Raw genomic sequence first — 20299 nt, forward strand, 5'->3', positions numbered from 1 at the left:
CTGGTGTGATATATGCATGAGTGTGATGGTCTATGTTCTAAATGCAGTGTGATGAAAGCACTTTGTTATTGATATGTGTCGTTGTGATATAATGATTTATTGATGATTGCTGAAAGAGACTTAGAATGGCAAACTGTTTATTCTACTGGGTGGCGAACATTGGATAAGTGTGTGTGCATGTAGTTGTTGGTGTGAGTGATTGCATGAATGCCGTGAGCAGGGAAGTGTTATAGATTCTCCATACTTTAAAACCTAAGGCGCACTCAGTTGGAAACAATCAGCAAATTGTGTATATTTGTGTATGTGTAGGATACAGTAAAACAAAGGGGAACTCAAAAACTATACCGGAAACAAATATAAGGCCTGTTACTACAAACTACCAAAAAACACAATCCGGGCAAACTTCTGCGAAGGAGCGATCTTCGGGGTGTTCACACGCACGCATGTACTTACAAGAAACACAAAGGACCTGCAAGCGAAAGAGAGTGTGGGAATATCGGGCGGAAGCACATTCCGAGCCTGCTCTAGCGAAACTACGTGTGATGGACACTGGGTCCTGGGCCAAGGATACTGGGTGCACGCCGTCTCTGAGCTTCAGAACCGAGAGCGTCTTGGTACAATGATAGTTTGTTTCGGGGGAAATCGGGGTGGTACCTACTGTGTCTTTCCACCGCGTTGTCGTAGAACTTTCCGTTCTCGATGGCCGCATCGGCCCCATCATCTTCTCCGTCCATACTGATTAGGATGTTGCCAACCGCCGGGGCAACCGAAGCCTCCAAGTGATACCCGTACTCCATGCCGCCACCATTGTGGCCATTGTGTCCATTTCCGTTGCCATGTGGCGACCCAAAGTGACCACCGTGCATGCCATGTTGGTGCTGCCGATGGTAACCCGAAATGTTGTACGGATACAGGGCCGTCTTGAAGTGCTGCGGAAAGTAGGCATGGGCAGGTGCCACCAGCGGGGTCTCGATCAGTGCCATGTTCTGGTCCAACAAGCGATGATAATTATCGTCCATGCCCATTGCTCGCACTGCAACGATGTAAAAGTGGGATAGAGAGAGAAGAGAGAAAGAGAGGGAAAGAGACGGCTGGAGTTTTGGTGCGGTTGCGATTTTTGATTGTTGGTTTTTTGATATTTGTTTAATGCGAGGATTTTTCGCGTTTTAATTTTCCTCGATTGTTCATGTCTGGCTAAAGGCTGATTGACGTGTGGTTTCACTGAATTCTGACCAAGGTGATATATACAGGAGGGTCTGTAATAGTGCTTTCTGTAAAACCACGGATATGAAAAAAATACATTTGGGTATGTGTATCAAATGACAAATAAATTTCCAACGGAAAATCAATACGAAACTAAGACTTTATATATTAATCTACAAACGAAAACAAAATAAGTGAGCCTCCGGTATCGGAATTTGTTCAGCACAAACAAACTCTTTCAAAACAAAAGCATAATTTTACTGGATTCCAGTTTTGTCCGTTCAGTTGTAGTCAGGGAGTCATGTTGGTTGGGTAAAACAATTAATTTGGCAAGTGAGTTTATATTTATGTTTCAGGTGCATCTGAAACATCAACAGGGTTCATTACAGTTTCACGATTTCAATCCATGTTGAACTCTTAAGTATATGTAGATCTATGTGATCTAGGTGTCCATATTGGCAGAATAATCAGACCAAAATCCAATATCCAACCTTAGCTTCAAACCAAAGGTGATATCTGTACTGCTGTACGCCAGTGAAATGTGGTGTGTATCATTTGCGAGCACTCAACGGCTGTTTGTCTTCATTGACCAATGCTGGCGGTATGATGATTTCACAACTGGATCTCCAACGCTGACTTCTTAAAAAGCCCAAAGCGACAGAGATTCAGGAGCGAAAGTGCAGGTGGGACACACTCTACGCAGAGACGAAAATGAAATCTGGTAACAAATTTTAAGGTTTTGGACCTCGAATAGAAGATTAGTTTCGTTGTATAAATTCAAATAATTTTCAACATATGTAACGCACATCTCAGGGCAAACTGCTCTGTTAAACATGCATATTGCACGCAGTAATATCACATTTTTTGTATTAACCCTTCCCTAAAGGCTTGTTGAAACAATGAAATCATTAAGCTGTGTCATAAATTACGCATTACGAGATCCAATCCGTTTTTTCCCCTGTAGGTTATAATATTCTCGACAGTAGTAGTGTGAGGGTATGTGCAGCATTCAGCATGCACCAAAAAGGATTGAACGACGGCTTGTCGGCGGCGGCCGAAACGGCCACCATCCGAGAGGATATTAATTGCTGTATCGCACGGGATAAAGCACAATGAGTACAAATTTGTGGCATTGTCCCAAACTGGCCCGAAGTCATCGCGGTCATTTAGGGAGGTTTATTCGCGGAAATACACGGGCGATTTTTGCGCTTATTTTCTTTCACACTGTTTGATAGAAACAGCGGCATATTTTGGTTTCGATGATGGGAAGGTGGGGAGTGGTGAGTCAATTGAGGTTGTTCTTTGAAGTTCATAAATCTTGTGCTGATTAATGGCTACCGCTGACGGGGAAGAATTTAATTATTTGCAAATACGTTTCTGTGGGATGAAATAAAATAATTACAACCGATAATTATTGTGACAATAAGTGTAGACGAAGATATAAACAATGCTCGTCTGGACCGCTCAATTCATATTGAAATTCAATGAACTGAATTTTCTTCGCTTAAGTGAATTGTTGGGAAATGTTTTTGATTGAAGATGGTATATCATGACATTCGTGTTGAGTTAACTGTTCAACAAATTCCACAGGCAAGAGAAGATAATTGTCAGACAGAGGAAGCACAAAACAAGCAACAAAGAAGGCGCAACGATTATTTTTTATCCAAACTGGTAACATATAATGACAAGATCTCGATTTTTTTTTGTTGGAGACAGAAGAGCAGAATTTTTGCGTACTTTTCAACTGGTGAATAATCGATTTTTTCTAACCCAGAATCGAAACTGTTTGATCGTAGATCTTCAACAGCGTTGTAGTGCTCATCAACTCGAAGTTATCGCTCGGAAATCGCAATGCAAGGCTTAAAAAATCTCTAAACTCGTGGTCTACGATCTTTATCTTATTCTGTTCAAGTTGGGACAAACTTTGATTCAGTGCCACAGGTAGGGGCCTGGAACCACAGTGTTGTGAAGCCCCTTCATTATTCTTAACACTTAACCTGATTTACAGCTCTTTTTGTCCACTAATATCGAACAGGTTGCCTTTTGCGCTGCTGTCACTTTTCTACTCTGTCCATGGTAGAATGATGAACACGAGGATATTGATGTGTGGCTCTTGTTCCTTTTTCCAGTCCGATTGGGGGTCCATTATGAGTTGCCGTTTAGCCGATATTCATGTTTCCGGGTCCGTTTGAGCCATGGGCTCAGAAGAGGGTCAGGTGTCAGCAGAAAAAATCCAAACTCAGGGGATCCACGGACATTATGGAGGCTGTAAGCTGTTGGAGGCACCAGCAGATGAACGAAAACGGCTTACGACTCATTGATTTCGCCGCCTCCAAAAATATGGCCATACGTAGAACCTTTTTCCAACACAGCCTCCCTTATCGTTACACCTGGAGATCACCACAGCAGACGGAATCTCAAATCGACCACGTTCTGATTGACGGACGGCACTCCTCCGACATTATCGACGTCAGGACCTATCGTGGCGCCAACATCGACTCCGACCACTATCTGGTGATGGTCAAACTGCGCCCAAAACTCTCCGGCATCAACAATGTACGGTACCGGCGACCGCCACGGTACAACCTAGAGCGACTGAAGCAATCGGATGTCGCCTCAGCATACGCGCAGTATCTCGAAGCCGCGTTGCCAGACGAGGGCGAGCTGGATGAGACCCCTCTAGAGGACTGCTGGAGTACAGTGAAAGCAGCCATCAACGACGCAGCCGAGAGCACCATCGGGTACGTGGAACGGAATCGACGAAACGAATGGTCCGACGAAGAGTGCAGAACGGTTTTGGAGGAGAAGAATGCAGCGAGGGCGGTAATGCTGCAGCAAGGGACACGACAGAACGTGGAACGTTATGAACAGAAGCGGAAACAGCAGACCCGCCTCTTTCGGGAGAAAAAGCGCCGCCTGGAAGAAGCGGAGTGTGAAGAAATGGAACTGCTGTGCCGTTTCCAAGAAACACGGAAGTTCTATCAGCAGCTCAACGCATCCCGCAACGGCTTCGTGCCGCGAGCCGAAATATGCTGGGATAAAGACGAAGGCCTCTTGACGGACGGACGTGAGGTGATCGAAAGGTGGAAGCAGCACCCCGATCAGCACCTGAACGGCGTGGAGAACGTAGGCTCGGAAGGCCAAGGCAACGGAGGAAACGACGACGCCAGTGCAGCGGAGGACGGAAATGAACCAACTCCCACGCTGAGGGAAGTTAAGGATGCCATTCACCAGCTCAAAACCAACAAAGCAGCTGGTAAGGATGGTATCGCAGCTGAACTCATCAAGATGGGCCCAGAAAAGTTGGCCACCTGTTTGCATCGGCTGATAGTCTGGATCTGGGAAACCGAACAGCTACCGGAGGAGTGGAAGGAAGGGCTAATCTTCCCCATTCACAAGAAAGGCGACCATTTGGAATGTGAGAACTTCAGGGCGATCACTGTTTTGAATGCTGCCTACAAAGTGCTATCCCAGATCATCTTCCGTCGTCTGTCACCTAAAACAAAGGAGTTCGTGGGAAGTTATCAAGCTGGCTTCATCGACGGCCGGTCGACAACGGACCAGATCTTTACCGTACGCAAATCCTCCAGAAATGCCGTGAATACCAGGTCCCAACGCATCACCTGTTCATCGACTTCAAAGCGGCATACGACAGTATCGACCGCGCAGAGCTATGGAGAATCATGGACGAAAACGGCTTTCCTGAGAAGCTGACTAGACTGATTAAAGCAACGATGGACGGTGTGCAAAACTGCGTAAGGGTTTCGGGTGAACTATCTAGTTCATTCGAATCTCGCCGGGGACTGCGACAAGGTGATGGACTCTCATGCCTACTCTTCAACATCGCTCTGGAAGGTGTGATGCGACCAGCCGGGGAACGATTTTCACAAAATCCGGACAATTTGTGTGCTTTGCGGACGACATGGACATTATTGCCAGAACATTTGGAACGGTGGCAGAGCTGTACACCCGCCTGAAACGCGAAGCAGCAAAGATCGGACTGGTGGTGAATGCCTCAAAAACAACGTCAGGGCGCCGACGTACCGGAAGCTCTTTCCCATCCGGAAACGCCGGGTCGACTCTGGCATCTTGGAATGGATATATACGAAGAGCTCCAGAACGTTCGATGCCCAGCTAAATCCGCTGGTAGCCGAGGCCCCGTCCGTGGGGACGTTCCTCACACCGGAACTGGCGGACAACCCTCGGCGCCGGGGGGAGATCTGGAAGAGTCATGTAGTAAGGTCCCTATACCTACTACTCTGGACGACGTGCGATATGAAGGTTTCAAGCGGGACGCGACGGACTCCACCCGCTACCCCGAAGGACAACGTGGGAATCCAAGCAAGCACTGCCCAAACGCTGACTCCAGACACTCCGTCCATCCTAGATTTACCAGTGAGCCACCTACAAGCACTCCATTAAACCCGGACGGCATGTCCAGCTGCTCATCAAGTCCTCCGTTCACTGTACCCAACCTAAGCAGCTCACCCAGCCCAGCCCAGCGCACCAGCCTCCGGAATATTCCGGTATTCAACAAGTCCAATACTCGAGCCCGAAATCCGCGAAGAAACAGGACAGACAACAACATCCCTTTTTTCCGCCGCGGGTCATCCCTGCCTTTGGTGGGTCCACTGCCAGGACTTGTCACTGGTGGGGCTCTGTTTTGTTCGAGCACTAACTCCAATTCCAGCTGGACGTCACAAGTAAGACCCATCCACTCTGTCCCGGCGCTGCCCAAGCCGGCCAAGTTTAATCTACAATGGAACATAAATGGTTTGTGAATGACTTTCTGGGCAATAGCCCTTCAGGAGATGAACAAAATTACAGTGGAACAGCTGAACCGCTCCCACCTTGCGGATTGGGCGACATACAACAGAGATTTTCAACCTCTGGTTCAAGCCTCTAGCCCGAAAGACATAACTGAGTTCACCGCCGTTCTCACCCAGACAGCGATCCCGTCTATCCCAAAATCCGGGAATAGACCAGGCCGCAAGGCCCTAAGTCTACGTTCCATATAAAGGGGGGGGAGGGGGGTGGGGTCTGAGATGGCCAAATTTTGGTCTACGTGGTTTATGAACAGCCCCTAAGTAACCAATTCCGATTCGCAAAACCGTCCGGATCTTAGGAGTTACTGTCGACTGTAAATTAAGCTTCAAACATCACTTCGATGTAGTTAGGGCCAGCTGCCAAAGCCGTCTTAATCTAGTTAAATCGCTCTTTAGTTCTCACCGAACTAACAACCGAAAGATCCGGCTTCGTGTGGCTGCCGCTACCATCGACAATCGGCTACTGTATGGTCTGGCTGTGGATAACCTGATAAATACCCTTTCGCCGGTATACAACCGGTATATTAGAGCTATTACCGGACTCCTCCCAGCCACACCGGCCGACGTTGCCTGCGTTGAGGCTGGTCTACTGCCCTTTCGCTACCGCATTATTCCAGCCCTCTGTTGCAAGTCTGTTTCTCTGTGGTTGAACGTTGGCTATTTTTTTCAATTGATTAAGCCTTTGTACAGTAATGCATAATTTCAATTCAGCTTTCATTACTATTATAAAGCAACAATTCAGCTTGCATACATGCAATTTGCATGCGTGTTGGCGACATGTTACGCTGTTAGTACACAGGGTCAAATATTTGTCCAAAACCAATGCTTAAACATCTTGTTTGACTCGATCAAATTTTTATTAGTGTCAAACTGATGTTGTTTCGTGAGTTCTTTGCTTGTCAAATATTTGACCTTGTGTACTACAGGCCTTATTGCTAGTTGGATAACGAAGCCCGGAATAAATCGGACGCCGGTTCAACACACGCCTGGAAGGTGCTGCGGATCAATCTTGATGTGTCACGCTCTGTATCATCTTGGAGCAAATCAATGCATTCCAAGAGTGGTGTATATTGATAACGAAAATGCTTTCAACTCTCTCAATTACGGAAACATGTGGAGAGCCCTCAGGCGCCATGAGAAACTCATCGGCCTCATTAAAGCCCAGTACATGGTCACTAAGGTGGCCTACACTTATATGAAAAATAAATTTCTAAAAATGTCAAGTATTACCTCCTAAATCAGCTGTTTTGCACTCCCAGAAGCTACGTTCAAAATTTGAGCAAAATCGGTTGAGCCTAAGGGGGCGCTTCAAGCGTTTTGAAGTTTGTATGGGAAAACTTGGGCAAATGTATGCAGAAATTTTAAGTTTTCGAATTTTTCCGCTAGGTGGCGCTGTAAGCGTTCAATAATCAAACCCTTTGGTATTATTGTAGGTGATTATATACCAAACAACTTTGTCGAAGACCGCAAAGTGATCCAACGTCCGTGAGAAAATTTATACCCTAGGTAAAGTGAGGATAATCTTTATTTTTGTTTTTCCAATACATGTAAAGGAATAATATCAATAATGAAATCTCAATAATTTGTCTAGGGTATAACTTTTTTTTACAGCCGTCGGATCACTCCGCGGTCTTCGACAAAGTTGTTTGGCAAATAGTCACCTACAATAATACCAAAGGCTTTATTTATTGAACGCTTACAGCGCCACCTAGCGGCAAAATTCAAAAACTTAAAAATTCTGCATACTTTTGGCCAAGTTTCCCCATACAAACTCCTAGCGTTTTGAGCGCCCCCTTAGGCTCAACCGATTTTGCTTAAATTTTGAAGGTAGCTTCTGGGAGTCCAAAACAACTGATTTAGGAGGTAAGACTTGGCATTTTTTTTTCTAAATTTTTGTTTTTCATACAAGTGTGGGCCTGGGTCACCCTAATGGCTACACTACATATAAAAATTTGAGCTGTCTTGAAAATATTATCTCAAATTATCAACTTTATCATAATTGGATTATTGATCAGGATGGTCTCACATGCTAGCAACTTTTACACACTCCACACTTCCCCATCAAACAATCATGCCAAAAGTCTTACCTTCCACACATTAACCATCAAAATCATGTTAATGTTTGCAAAATAAACCGAACGTTAGCAAACCCTTCTAAAGTCCGATTCCCTCACAACAAATGCGATACAAAATGATCCTTTGCTGCTCCACGTCAGTCTAGGATTTCCCCCTCAGACTTGTGGGAACTTAATGTATTAGAACATTTTGTGTTGAGCAAACGAGGAAACGGCGGAGATGTGTATGTTGGTTATTCAACACTTCTCAACTGTATAAGTATCATAATTATAAAGCATCATCATTACCATCACCATCCCCATCGTGGTCTTCCTTGCCATTGCCACACAATACCCCAAACCCCCTCTGGCACACGTTCATCATTGTGATAATCATTCTCCTCTGAAAAGACCACCCAAAGCGTGTGCCTTTGACGTAGGGAAACCCTTTTCTGCTGCCGAGGCAGCAACGCACCCACAACTATTAGGGTGGATGGGGCAAAACGTGGCTCTAGTCTGATAACTCACCACTACCAATGATTAGCAATTATTTGACCGAATGTTTACGAAAATTTGGCAATTCATTTTGCTAGGAAGTTCAACTCAGAAAAAAATCAGAAATATTTCTCGAGCATATTCAATATTATGTGACCGACGGAAATGTTTTTTCACCGCTATAGTGCATTCAACATCAATTTCCCTCCGACGTAGCTTCCAGAGCACAAAAACAACGTGCCAAATATGCTTCTTGTGGAATTTGTTTGCCACTCGGTCGAAGGGTAGTTCCGCATTCGGGCCTTCTGCTGGTGGCGGATGGATGATACGGGGGAGTGATTATCATTATTGCTATTGCTAAATGTGAGCCATTAAATTTAATGTGAGTTAATTTTCAAGCAAACACTTACTCACACACACACCCACACACACACACACACACTGACACACTCTATACCTCTGCAAACGAGATAGCAAAATTATCCAGGAGTCAGAAAGTCACGACTCGTCGGGAGTTTGGCGGCTGTTTTGAGGTGAAAAACGTGTTTTTGTTCGAAGAGGACGTCAAAAGTTTTGAACTTACTTAGTTGGATTGCACGTTAGTATTTTAAGGTATGGAGCTTCACACTGTGAACTAAAACTGATGGAAATTTAAGTTTTCGTATTGCTTATATTGGACACAAATGTCAACTTATTTGGTAAAGTATCTTTATTAAAATATAATATTGCTGATATGTAAGATGCTGCTTAAGTATATTAATGTAGAATTAAAGGTCTTACAGCAGATTACCTGATTGTGTACCTAAATGTCAAAGAAAAATCACAAAATTGCAAAACTAAGATTTTCTATCGACTGATTAGCCGAGCAGATGATTTGGAACGATGATAGAGCTGTGCACCAGCCTTATTTAGTTTTTTTTATTTTTATAAAAACTACATAAGAAATCTCTTGAGGAATTTCACAGGATTATTCTTAGACAAAATATTTCACCGAAAATTTTTCTATGATTTCTGGTAGGCATTCGTTCCCTACAAACCCTACAAACAAAAGTTTTGCAATTCTATTAGAAAATGTTCTGAAAATTCAACCAGCAAAACAGTAAAATATTTGCATGCAAAATTTTAGTAGTCCTGACTGGTATTTATCTCAACATTCTTCCCAAACAATCTTCCAAAGGTTTTCTAGCTTTTTAAAAACATACCAGGGAATATTCCAGTATTTAGATTTTCAGAGATTCATCTTTCACAAAATTTACAAGCATTTTTTGAGAACTTTCCCAATAAAGTATTCACCAAGAGAACATCTGGAATTCCTCCAAGAGCTTCCCTATAATTGCACCAGGAGTTATTTTGGAAATACTCTCTTATCCTTCATCCAGCCAACGTACATTTTCCACTTTTGGAAAAGCACAAAAATGGTCATAACTTTTTGTTTTTCAATAGATTTTGATGAAATTTTCACAACTTCTCGAAAAACTCTTCTAATTTATGATGCCAGGGACGTGGGTGCCTGGTCCACATGGTTCCGGAGTTATTCCGGATTGTCTTGGGATACCAAAATTGGCCACATACTTTGCGCAACGTATATCTCAAGATCCCGATGAGGTAGAAGTATAGTGTCCTCGACGAATTTGTTCAGCAGGTTAAGAACTAACTAGCATCGGCGACTTTGGTTCGCGATTCGGCCGCTAGGCGGCACCAGTGTCAAAAATGTTCAAACCCTTATATCTCAGCAACCTGATAAGATAGAATGATGATGTCTTCGGCAAAATTCTTCAGCAAGCTCAGAACTATCTGATAATAAAGTCTTTGGTTTGGGATTTATCCGATAGGTGGCGCATTGTGTCTGAAAAATTCAAACATGTATATCTGGATACCCTAATGAGGTACAAGCATGCCGTTTTCAGCAAAGTTGTTCAACAGGCTAAGAGCTATCTGGCAATGGCGTCTTTGTTTCGAGAATCGTCTGCTAGGTGGCGCCTGTGTCAAAAATCTTCAATCTTCCATATCTCAGAATCCTGATAAGATAGAATGATGCCGTCTTCAACAAAGTTCTTCAGTAAGCTAAAAACTGTCTGCAAATTGTTCCGAAAATTAAGAGGAAGTAAGACGTATCTGGTGTCCTTGGTTCTGATATTATTCGATAGGTTCCGTCTAGTATTAAGAAAATATTTGTATGAACATCCTAATGAACAAGAAGTATTCCATTTTCAGCGTAGTTGTTCAACAAGCTAAGAGCCATTTGGCAGGATAGTAGACGGTCGAGTACGGTGGTACAAGATGAAAAACTTTAACACCGTCTTTGACCCCCCGCAGATAAAGTTTGTCGCCCTAGAATATTGCTTCTTTTGCTCCGTTTTTTCTTCCGGGAATGTCTCCGGGAATTTCTACAGGAACTCTTCTGGGATTTTTTCCAGGAATTTCTCCGGGAATTCCACTGGGAATTCATCCAAGAATTCCACTGAAAATTCCTCAAGAATTTCCTCAGGTAATCTTCCGGGAATTCTTCTAGGACATCCTCCAGAAGTTCCTCCGGGGATTCCTCCGGAAATTGCCCCATGATCTCATCTAGGACTCCCATCAGGAACTCTTTCAGGAATTCCTTCGGCAAATTCTGCAGGAATTCTTCTGGAAAATTTTCCAGGAATTCCACCGTATTTGTTTTTCCAAGATTATGTCCGGAAATTTTACTGAGAATTTCCCCAGGAATTCGTCCATGAGTGCCTCTGGAAATTCCTTCAAGAACTCCTCCGAGAATTTTTTCAGCAATTCCTCCGGGATGTTCTATCAGAAGGCCGGCTCCAGAGGCACGTTATCCTCCATTTGGGACTTGGGAATTTTCTGGGAATTCTTCCAGGAATCTCTTCAGAAAGTCTTCCGTGATTTTTCCGGGATTCCTCCGGGATTTTCTCCAGGAATTCCTCCGATAATGTCTCCAAGAATTTCTCCAGGAAATCCTCCAGGAATTGTTTTGGGAATTTCTTCTGGAAGCCTTCCAGAAAATCCTCCAAAATCTTTCAGGAATTCCTCCGGGAACTCTTCTAAAATTCCTCCGTGAATTTTTATACGAACCTTCGGGATTTTATCAGAAGAATTTCTGCAGATTTTCCCGGACAATTTCATTAAAAAATTTCCGAAGCAATTCCCGGAGATATTCTTGGAGGAACTCCTGCAAAAATTCTCGGAGAAATCCAGCCTGGAGAAATTCTTGATGGAATTCATAAGGAAAATCCCGCAGTAATTCATTTCCCGGAGGAACTCATGGAGGTATTCCTGGGAAAATTCTCTGAGGAAATCCGCAGGAATTCTTGGAGAACTCCTAGAGAAATTTCCATAAGAATTCCTGGGGAAATTACCGAAAATATTCCTGAAGGACCCTATGCAGGCGTTCCTGATGTGTGTCCTAGAGGAAATCCTGGAAAATTTCTCAGAGAGATTCCTAGAGAAATTGCCGGAGAAATTCTTGGAAAAATCCCGGAAAATTTCCTGTAGAAATTCCCGGAAGAAAAAACGAAGCAACATTGTGAGGTGACTAAATTTGTCTGCAGGGGTCAAAAGCGGTGTAGCGAATAATATAGCGAATAAATCACGAATCAAAGACTCAACTATCAGCCAGTTTTTAGCTTGCTGAAGAACTTTGTTGAAGACGGCATCATTCTATCTTATCAGGATTATGAGATATAGAATTTTGAAGATTTTTGACACTGGCGCCACCTAGCAGACGATTCTCGAAACAAAGACGCCATTGCCAGAAAACGGCATGCTTGTACCTCATTAGGGTATCCAGATATACGTGTTTGAATTTTTTAGACACAATGCGCCACCTAGCGGATACATCCCAAACCAAAGACTTTACTATCAGATAGTTCTGAGCTTGCTGAATAATTTTTCCCAAGACAGCATCATTCTATCTTATCAGGTTTCTGAGATATAAGGGTTTGAACATTTTTGACACTGGCACTGCCTAGCGGCCGAATCGCGAACCAAAGTCGCCGATGCTAGTTAGTTCTTAACCTGCTGAACAAATTCGCCGAGGACACTATACTTCTACCTCATCGGGATCTTGAGATATACGTTGCGCAAAGTATGTGGCCAATTTTGGTACCCCAAGACAATCCGGAATAACTCCGGAACTATGTGGACCAGGCACCCACGTCCCCGGCATCATAAAGTAGGAGAGTTTTTCGGGAAGTTGTGAAAATTTCATCAAAATCCATTGAAAAACAAAAAAGTTATGACAATTTTTGTGCTTTTCCGAAGGTGGAAAATGTACGTTGGCTGGATGACAGGAGTTCCCCTGGAATTCCTTCAGAAGTACCCTGGAATTTATCAGAAAGTTACCCTGGACTTCCTTTTGAAGATCCACTGGAATTCTTCCAGAAGTTTCCATGGAATTGCTCCTGCAGTGCAGCTTCCCTGGAATTCCTCCAGGAGTTCTTCTGGAATTCTTATTGGAGTTCCTCTGGAATTCCTCCAGGAGTTCCAATGGAATCACTCTTGGAGTTCTCTTGATATTCCTCCATTAGTTGCCTTGGAATTCCACCAGCAGTTCCGTTGCAATTTCTTCAGCAGTTTCTCTGGAATTCCTCCAGAAGTTCTCTTCATATTCCTCCAGGAGTTTCCTTGGAATTCCTCCAGGAGTTCCTCTGAAATTTATCCAGAAGTTCACCTGAATCTCTTCCAGGAGTTCCTCTGGAATTCGCTCAGGTAATCATCGGGAATTTCATCAGGATTTCCCCTACAAATTCCTCTAGGATTTTCACTGAAATTCCTCCAGAAATTAATCTGGAATCCCTCAAGGAGTTCTCTTCGAATAGTAATTCTTGGGATGCGACAAGAAGTTGCTCTGAAATTACTCCAGGAATTCTCCGTGTTTCCCTCCAGTAGTTGCTCCACGAGTTCCCCTGCAATTTCTTCAGGGGTTCTTTCAGGATTTTCTCTGAAATTCCTCCAGGAATTTCTAAAATGCATCTAGGAGCTGTTCTGTAATTATTTCAAGAACCCTGGAGTTATTCCAGAAGTTCCTCTGGAATTCCTCCAGAAGTTTCCCTGAAATTGATCCGGAACTTCCCCTGAAGTTCTTCCAGAAATTCCCGTGGAATTCTTCCAGAAGTTTCCCTGGAATTCCTCCAGAAGTTCCCCTGGAATTCCTCCACAAGTTCCCCTGGAATTCCTCCAGAAGTTCCCCTGGAGTTCTTCTAGAAGTTGCCCTGGAATTGATCCAGATGTTTCCCTGGAGTTCTTCCAGAAGTTGCCCTGGAATTCCTCCAGAAGTTGCCCAGTAATTCCTCCAGAAGTTCCCCTGGAATTCCTCCAGAAGATCTCCAGGAATTCCTCCAGACGTCTCCCTGGAATTCCTCCAGACGTCTCTCTGGAATTCTTCCAGAAGTTCCCCTGGAATTCCTCCAAAAGTTCCCCTGGAAATCCTTCTGAAGTTTCCCTGGAATTCCTCTTGAAGTTCTCCTGGAATTCCTCCAAAAGTAACCCTGGAATTCACTCAGAAGCTCTTCTGGAATTCCTCCAGAAGTTCCCCTGGAAATCCTCCAAAAGTTTCCTTGGAATTCCCTCAGAAGTTCTTCTGGAATTCTTCCGGAAGTTCTCCTGGAATTCCTCCAGAAGTTCTCCTGGAATTCCTCCAAAAGTAACCCTGGAATTACCTCAGAAGTTATTCTGGAATTCCTCCAGAAGTTCTCCTGGAATTCCTCCTGAAATTCTCCTGGAATTTCTCCAAAAGTTACCCTGGAATTTCCTAAGAAGTTCTTCTGGAATTCCTCCAGAAATTCTCCTGGAATTCCTCCAGACGTCTCCCTGGAATTCTTCCAAGAGTGTCCCTGGAATTGCTCCAGGAGTTGCCCTGAAATTAATCCAAAGGTTCCCCTGGAATAGCACCAGGAGTTCCCTGGCATTCATCCAGGAGTTTTCTCAGGATTTCTCGTGGAATTCCCTCAGGAGTTCCTCTGGATTTACTCAAACAGTTTCTCTGGATTTACAAGGATTTCTTCTAGATTTCCTTTGCAAATTCCCTTGGAATTCTTCAAGAAGTTTTCATAGAATTCTTCCATAAATTCCCATAGAATTTCTTTTGAGATTCCCTGGAATTCCTCTAGGCGTCTCCTGGATGTCATTCAAAAATTCCCATGGATTTCCTCCAGGTGTTTCCCAGGATTTCTTTTATGGGTTCTGCTGGAATTCCTCCAAAAATTATCCGCGAATTCCAACAGGAGTTTCCCTGGAATTTCCTAAGGAGTTCCCTGGAATTCCTCCAGAAGTTTTCCTGGAACTACTCCAAAACTTTCCCTGAAAATTCCTCTTGAGTATCTTTAAAAGTTCCTTTGAAATAATCCAGGAGTTTTTTTTTTGGAATAAATCCGAGAGTTTCCTTGTAATTATGCCAGAATAGCCCAAAGAATTCAACTTGGAATTCCATTGGAATTCCTTAAGGCGTTCCCTTGAAATTCCAGCAGAAGTTCCTCCGGAATTCCTTCAGAAGTTCCTTTGGAATGCCTCCAGGAGTTTCTCTGGAATTTCTCCAGAAGTTCCTTTGGAATTGCTCCAGGAGTTCCCCTGGAATTCCTACAGGAGTTCTCCTGGAATTCCTCCAGGAGTTCCCCTGGAATTCCTCCAGGAGTTCCGCTGGAATTCCTCCAGGAGTTCCCCTGGAATTCCTCCAGGAGTTCCCCTGGAATTCCTCCAGGAGTTCCCCTGGAATTCCTCCAGAAGTTCCCCTGGAATTCCTCCAAAAGTTCCCCTGGAATTTCTCCAGGAGTTCCCCTGGAATTCCTCCAGGAATTCCCCTGGAATTCCTCCAGGAGTTCCCCTGGAATTCCTCCAGGAGCTCCCCTGGAATTCCTCCAGGAGTTCCCCTGGAATTCCTCCTGGAATTGCCCTGGAATTCCTCTAGAAGTTGTCCTGGAATACATCCAGGAGTTCCCTGGAATTCCTACAGGAGTTCCCCAGGAATTCCTACAGGTGTTGCCCTAAAACTTCTCCAGGAGTTGCCCTGGAATTCCTCCAGGAGTTGCCAAGGAGGTTCCTCTGGAATTCCATTAGTTCCCCTGGGGCTTCTCCAGGATTTGCCCTGGAACTTCTCCAGGTGTCGCCCAGAAAAGTCTACAGAAGATATCCTAAAACTTCTCCAGGAGTTGTCTTGGAATTCCTCCAGGAGTTGCTCAGGAGATCCCCTGGAATTCTTCCAGGAGTTCCTCTGGGGTTCCTTCAGGAGTTTCTCTGGAGTTCCTCCAGAGTTCCCCTGGAATTCCTCCAGGAGTTGCCCAGGAGATCCCCTGAAATTTCCCCAGGAGTTTTCCTGCAATTCCTCCAGGAGATCCCCTGAAATTCTTTCGGAAGTTCTCCTGGAAGTCCTGCAGGAGTTCCCTTGGAATTCCTTCAAGAGTTCCCCTGAAATTCAACCAGGAGTTCTCCTGAAATTCCCCCAGGAGTTCCCCTGAAATTCCACCAGGAGTTCCCTGGCAATTCCTCTAGGAGTTCCCCTGAAATTCCTCCAGGAGTTCCCCTAAAATTCCCCTAAGAGTTCTCCTGGAGTTCCTGCTGGATTTCCCCTGGAATTGGTTCAGTATTTGTCCTGTAACTTCTCCAGGAGTCGGCCTGGAACTCTTCCAGGAGTTCCTCTGGAATTCATTCAGGCGTTCCTCTGGAATTCCAGAAGTTCCCCAAGAACTCCTCCTGGATTCGCCCTAGAACTCCTCCATGAGTCGCCTAGAAAATTCTCCAGGAGTTATCCCAAAACTTCTCCAGGAGTTGCCCTGGAAACCCTCCAGGAGTTGTCCAGGAGATCCCCTGAAATTTCCCCAGGAGTTCCTTTGGAGTTCTTCCAGGAGTTCCCCTGGAATTCTGCCAGGAATTGCCCAGTTGATGAAAATCTTCCAGGACCCAAGTAACACACTTGTCACAGAAGAGTCACGGCAGCGCAGGGTTTTGTTGCGCAGAAGCCATTGTGACTTACTTCTAACTTATATATATACTTACTTGCTAGAAGTTAGTCACAATGACTTCTGTGCAACAAAACCCTGCGCCACCGTGACTTTTGTGTGACAAGTAAGTGTGTTACTTGGAGAGTTCCCCTTGAATTTCTCCACGATTTTTTCATGGAGTTCTCCGATAAATCGTCCAGAAGTTTCTCTGAAATTCCTTCAGGAGTGTCACTGGAGTTCCTTTAGGCCTTTCAATCGAGATCCTCTAAGACTTTCCGTTGACTTCCGCCACAAGTTCCCCTGAAATTTCTCCAGGAGGTCCCTTGAATTTCGTTCAGGAAATCGCCTGGAATTTTTCCAGGAGTTGTCTTGCATTTTTTTTCCTGAAATCTCACGAGAATTTGTTCAAGAATTTCTCTAGGGTTCCTCCTGGACTTACTTATCCTTGAATTCCTCCAATAGATCCTTTAGAAGTTTTCCTGGAATTTCTTCGGGAGTTTTCTTGGAATTCCTTCAAGTGTTTCTTGAGAATTCCTTCAAAAGTTTCATTTTATTTTATTCAGGATTTTCCCAAGAGAACCTTCAAAAGTTTTCCTGGATTTCTTAAGGAGTTACCCTGGAATTTACCAGAAAATCCCTCAAGAATCCATCTAAGAGTTCTTCATGAAATTTCTCCCGGAATTCCTCCAAGAATTCTTCTAAAAATATCTCCAAAATTTTCCAAGGAATTTGGGAAGGATGAAGTGGCCTGCCAATTGGTTGGATGGCGTATCGGCGCAGTATAATAACGACCGAGGCCATAATGCCCCAGGACTTTATGGCTTATTTTTGCGTGGAAAAACGTCCGAACATGCAGATACGCTACGAAGTCTAAGGAAGGAAGGCACATAGGATATTATAACGCATCTAAACTTTTAGACGTTATTTCGCAAAAAAATGAGACTCGGACAGTATGGCCTCGGACGTTGTGATCCGGCCACGCGCGTAATATGTCCAATCTACAAGAAAGGGCACAGATTAGAATGTGCCAATTACAGAGGGATTACCCTTCCAAATTCGGCATATAAGATACTGTCAGGTGTCCTGTTCAACAGACTGAGACCTCTTGAGGAGTCTTTCGTCGGCGAATTCGAGGCTGGTATTCATGAGGGCCGATCAACGATGGATCAAATGTTTATCCTGCGGATAATATAAACATAGATACATTTCGGAAATATAACTTGCAGACTCAACAGTAGCGTACGATTCAGTGGAACGAAATTTGCTTTGCCAGATAAAATCAGAACATGTTTTTTTTTCCGGCGAAATCATTTGCTGTTGAAAAATATTTGCGATACTCACACGTTCGGGGAAACTGGAGGAACACGGAGGACCGACGAAGATGGCGCTCTACCATACGCTCGGCGTTGCAGTAAAGTTACTTTGTAGCCGCCAAGGTATCAAGGTGAGGTAGGTATCGATCGCATAGAGTAGAATATGAGATTTGCATCCTACTAACAACAGAGCAATGCCGGATGATTCAACCACAGACAAACAGACGTAACTCTTAGAAGAAATTCATCAAAAACTTTTGACCGGTGTTTTTTTTTCATGAGCACACTGCCACCTGTTGGTATAACCGCGCGAGACACTGTCGGCCATGGTGGATTTTGATTTGACGTTTGCTAACACGCACACTACTACACGAATCGCCTGTAATTTGCCTTTGCATCATTCAGCAACGTGTACATTGGCAAACGTCAAAGCGATCGAACACTAGCGCTTCTGGTGGAAGGATCGTGCAAATCAAATGAAATTCGAATTGATTGGTAACCCTAAAAGGGATACCTGGGGTCCATTGGACCCCAGGCGCCTTTCAGAGCTCGTCTTTGATGGAACACACTCAGCGAGGTAACGAAACTGAGGCCATGAAGGTATCCCTTTTAGAGTTAAATGCATGTGATAATCCGATTTGAAGAGTGTTACGTCTGTTTGTCTGTGATTCAACTATCATCCCGTGCGGCCTTAACATTGCGCTAAGCTGTCTGCTTACAGCTAGAATGTCATTTTTAACAGATCCGGCCAATTTGTTTGTTCCGCCGACGATATGAATATCATCGGTTAAACTTTCGTAGCAGTGACAGATTTGGACTCTCGCCTGAAACGCAAAGCAGCAAAAAAGGGTCATACGGTAAGCGAATTTGTTCAAATTAAGGATATGTATTGAAGATGATGAACCGAACAGTCGAGCGCTTATCTCGGTAGTGAGATGAGACCACCTGTGAGGAATGCGGGATCAGAATCGCTCGAGAATTTTCGAGCTATTGACGATTCAGGTAAAAGTAATGGGAACGCAAGTGTGGAAACCGGGATTAGAATCGCGTGACAATTTGCGTGGTACTGTCGGTTTTCGCGGTTCCAATATTCACACCCTACCCTGTCCTACTAACAAATACTCCTTCCCGAGGCAACTGTGATGATACGGTTTCTAGTAACAACGGTTGTCGAACTAACATTCCTTCCCTTTCCCGATGACTGTAAGGACGTGGCCAGCGCCGTTATTGACTTTCAAATATTGAATTCTCGAAGTGTGCATTTTGAGAGTATTTAGCTAGTCCCAAGCACCATTCATTGATTCTCGGTGCAACTTCGATTGTTCTGGTTAATTACGGAGTAGTAGCAGTATCAGTATTATGGCTCAGACGGCACGTTCTCCTACGAAAAAGAAAAACGCTCTGTAGTATCGCTGCTAATGGTTCGTCTAAAATGACTTAACTAACTTTACATAATTCTTTTCACTTGAATATATTCATAATTTTCCCAAGGAAGCTGCCGCCATCTCTGTCAGCTGTTCACACAACTCACCTCCACCTACTGCCGATCCGTTATCATTCATCCACCGCCAAATTTTTGGTTTCGCCAAAGGCATCGACCAGCGTTGATGAGAATCAAAACTTTTCACCAGCACAGAGAACACATGCAGCCAGAGAGCCAGATACATATTCATGACTCCCAGGAAGCAGCAGTAAAAGGGGTTTCCCCGTTGCTCAAGTGATGCCACCCCCAACCCCTCTAAATAAACGGAACTCGCTGCGCATTTTCTCATCCGACATCCGGGTCTTATTAAATCGGTTCGCCAGTTTGGGTCTTGCTCCATAACTTTAACTTGCCGTATTTGTCGTCGTCGTCTTCGTCGTCGTCGTCCTAAGTCGTTTTTCGTCGCATTTAATTAAAAGATAAATAAAATAAATGGTAATCAGAGAGGATATTTTTTTCTCCCTCGTTTTAAGGAGCGTCGGGGGTCGTCTTCTGACTGAATCGGAATCATTCGAAATCGTCGAGATTCATTTCCAGTCAGTGCCGACGAGCATAAGAAGATACCGAACGGAGGCTAGGAATTCAAAATGAGCTTTTCGATTGTGCTGTAGTTGTTTTTTTTTTGTTTCTTCAACTTATAGCATCTCCTCCACTACTAGAAGAACCAGCTGGGGACAGCAAGTTGTTACTGTTGTTGTAGTTGGGGGTGGGCTGCGGGGGATTCACGGTATGAGGGTATGGGAGTGTTTGTAGTTTTAAATAGTTTTCGGTGCGAAAATTTACGATTTAGTTGCTCGGAGAAGTTGGTGTTTGGGGGACAAGTAGCAGAAGAGCCCGCGCGTTCCAGATTGAAAATGGAGCACTGCCTTGGGTTTGAAAGTATCGAAGTTGTTGATTTAAGTTTTCGAGTATTAAGAAGATTGCGCTGCTGATGTTTCACGAGGTGTTTGTTTGGATGATGAGCGAAGATGTGAATGCTGTGAACGATCGAATG

General features: G+C 44.2%; 1 protein-coding gene across 5 annotated transcripts in view; it reads right to left on the bottom strand.

Annotated features, from left to right (window-relative positions):
* Positions 1 to 20299, bottom strand: part of LOC109400030 (uncharacterized) — a 1200131-nt gene that overhangs the window by 89103 nt on the left and 1090729 nt on the right. For 3 of the 5 annotated variants that reach the window (XM_062846297.1, XM_062846295.1, XM_062846298.1), the window contains one exon: positions 659 to 1033. The exons of the other annotated variants lie outside the window; for them this stretch is intronic. In XM_062846297.1, coding sequence (XP_062702281.1) covers positions 659 to 1033 — 375 coding nt within the window. The remainder of the gene's footprint in view (positions 1 to 658; positions 1034 to 20299) is intronic. 5 annotated transcript variants of the gene reach the window in all.

This window comes from Aedes albopictus, chromosome 1 (assembly GCF_035046485.1).
Source record: "Aedes albopictus strain Foshan chromosome 1, AalbF5, whole genome shotgun sequence".
Lineage (NCBI taxonomy): Eukaryota > Metazoa > Arthropoda > Insecta > Diptera > Culicidae > Aedes > Aedes albopictus.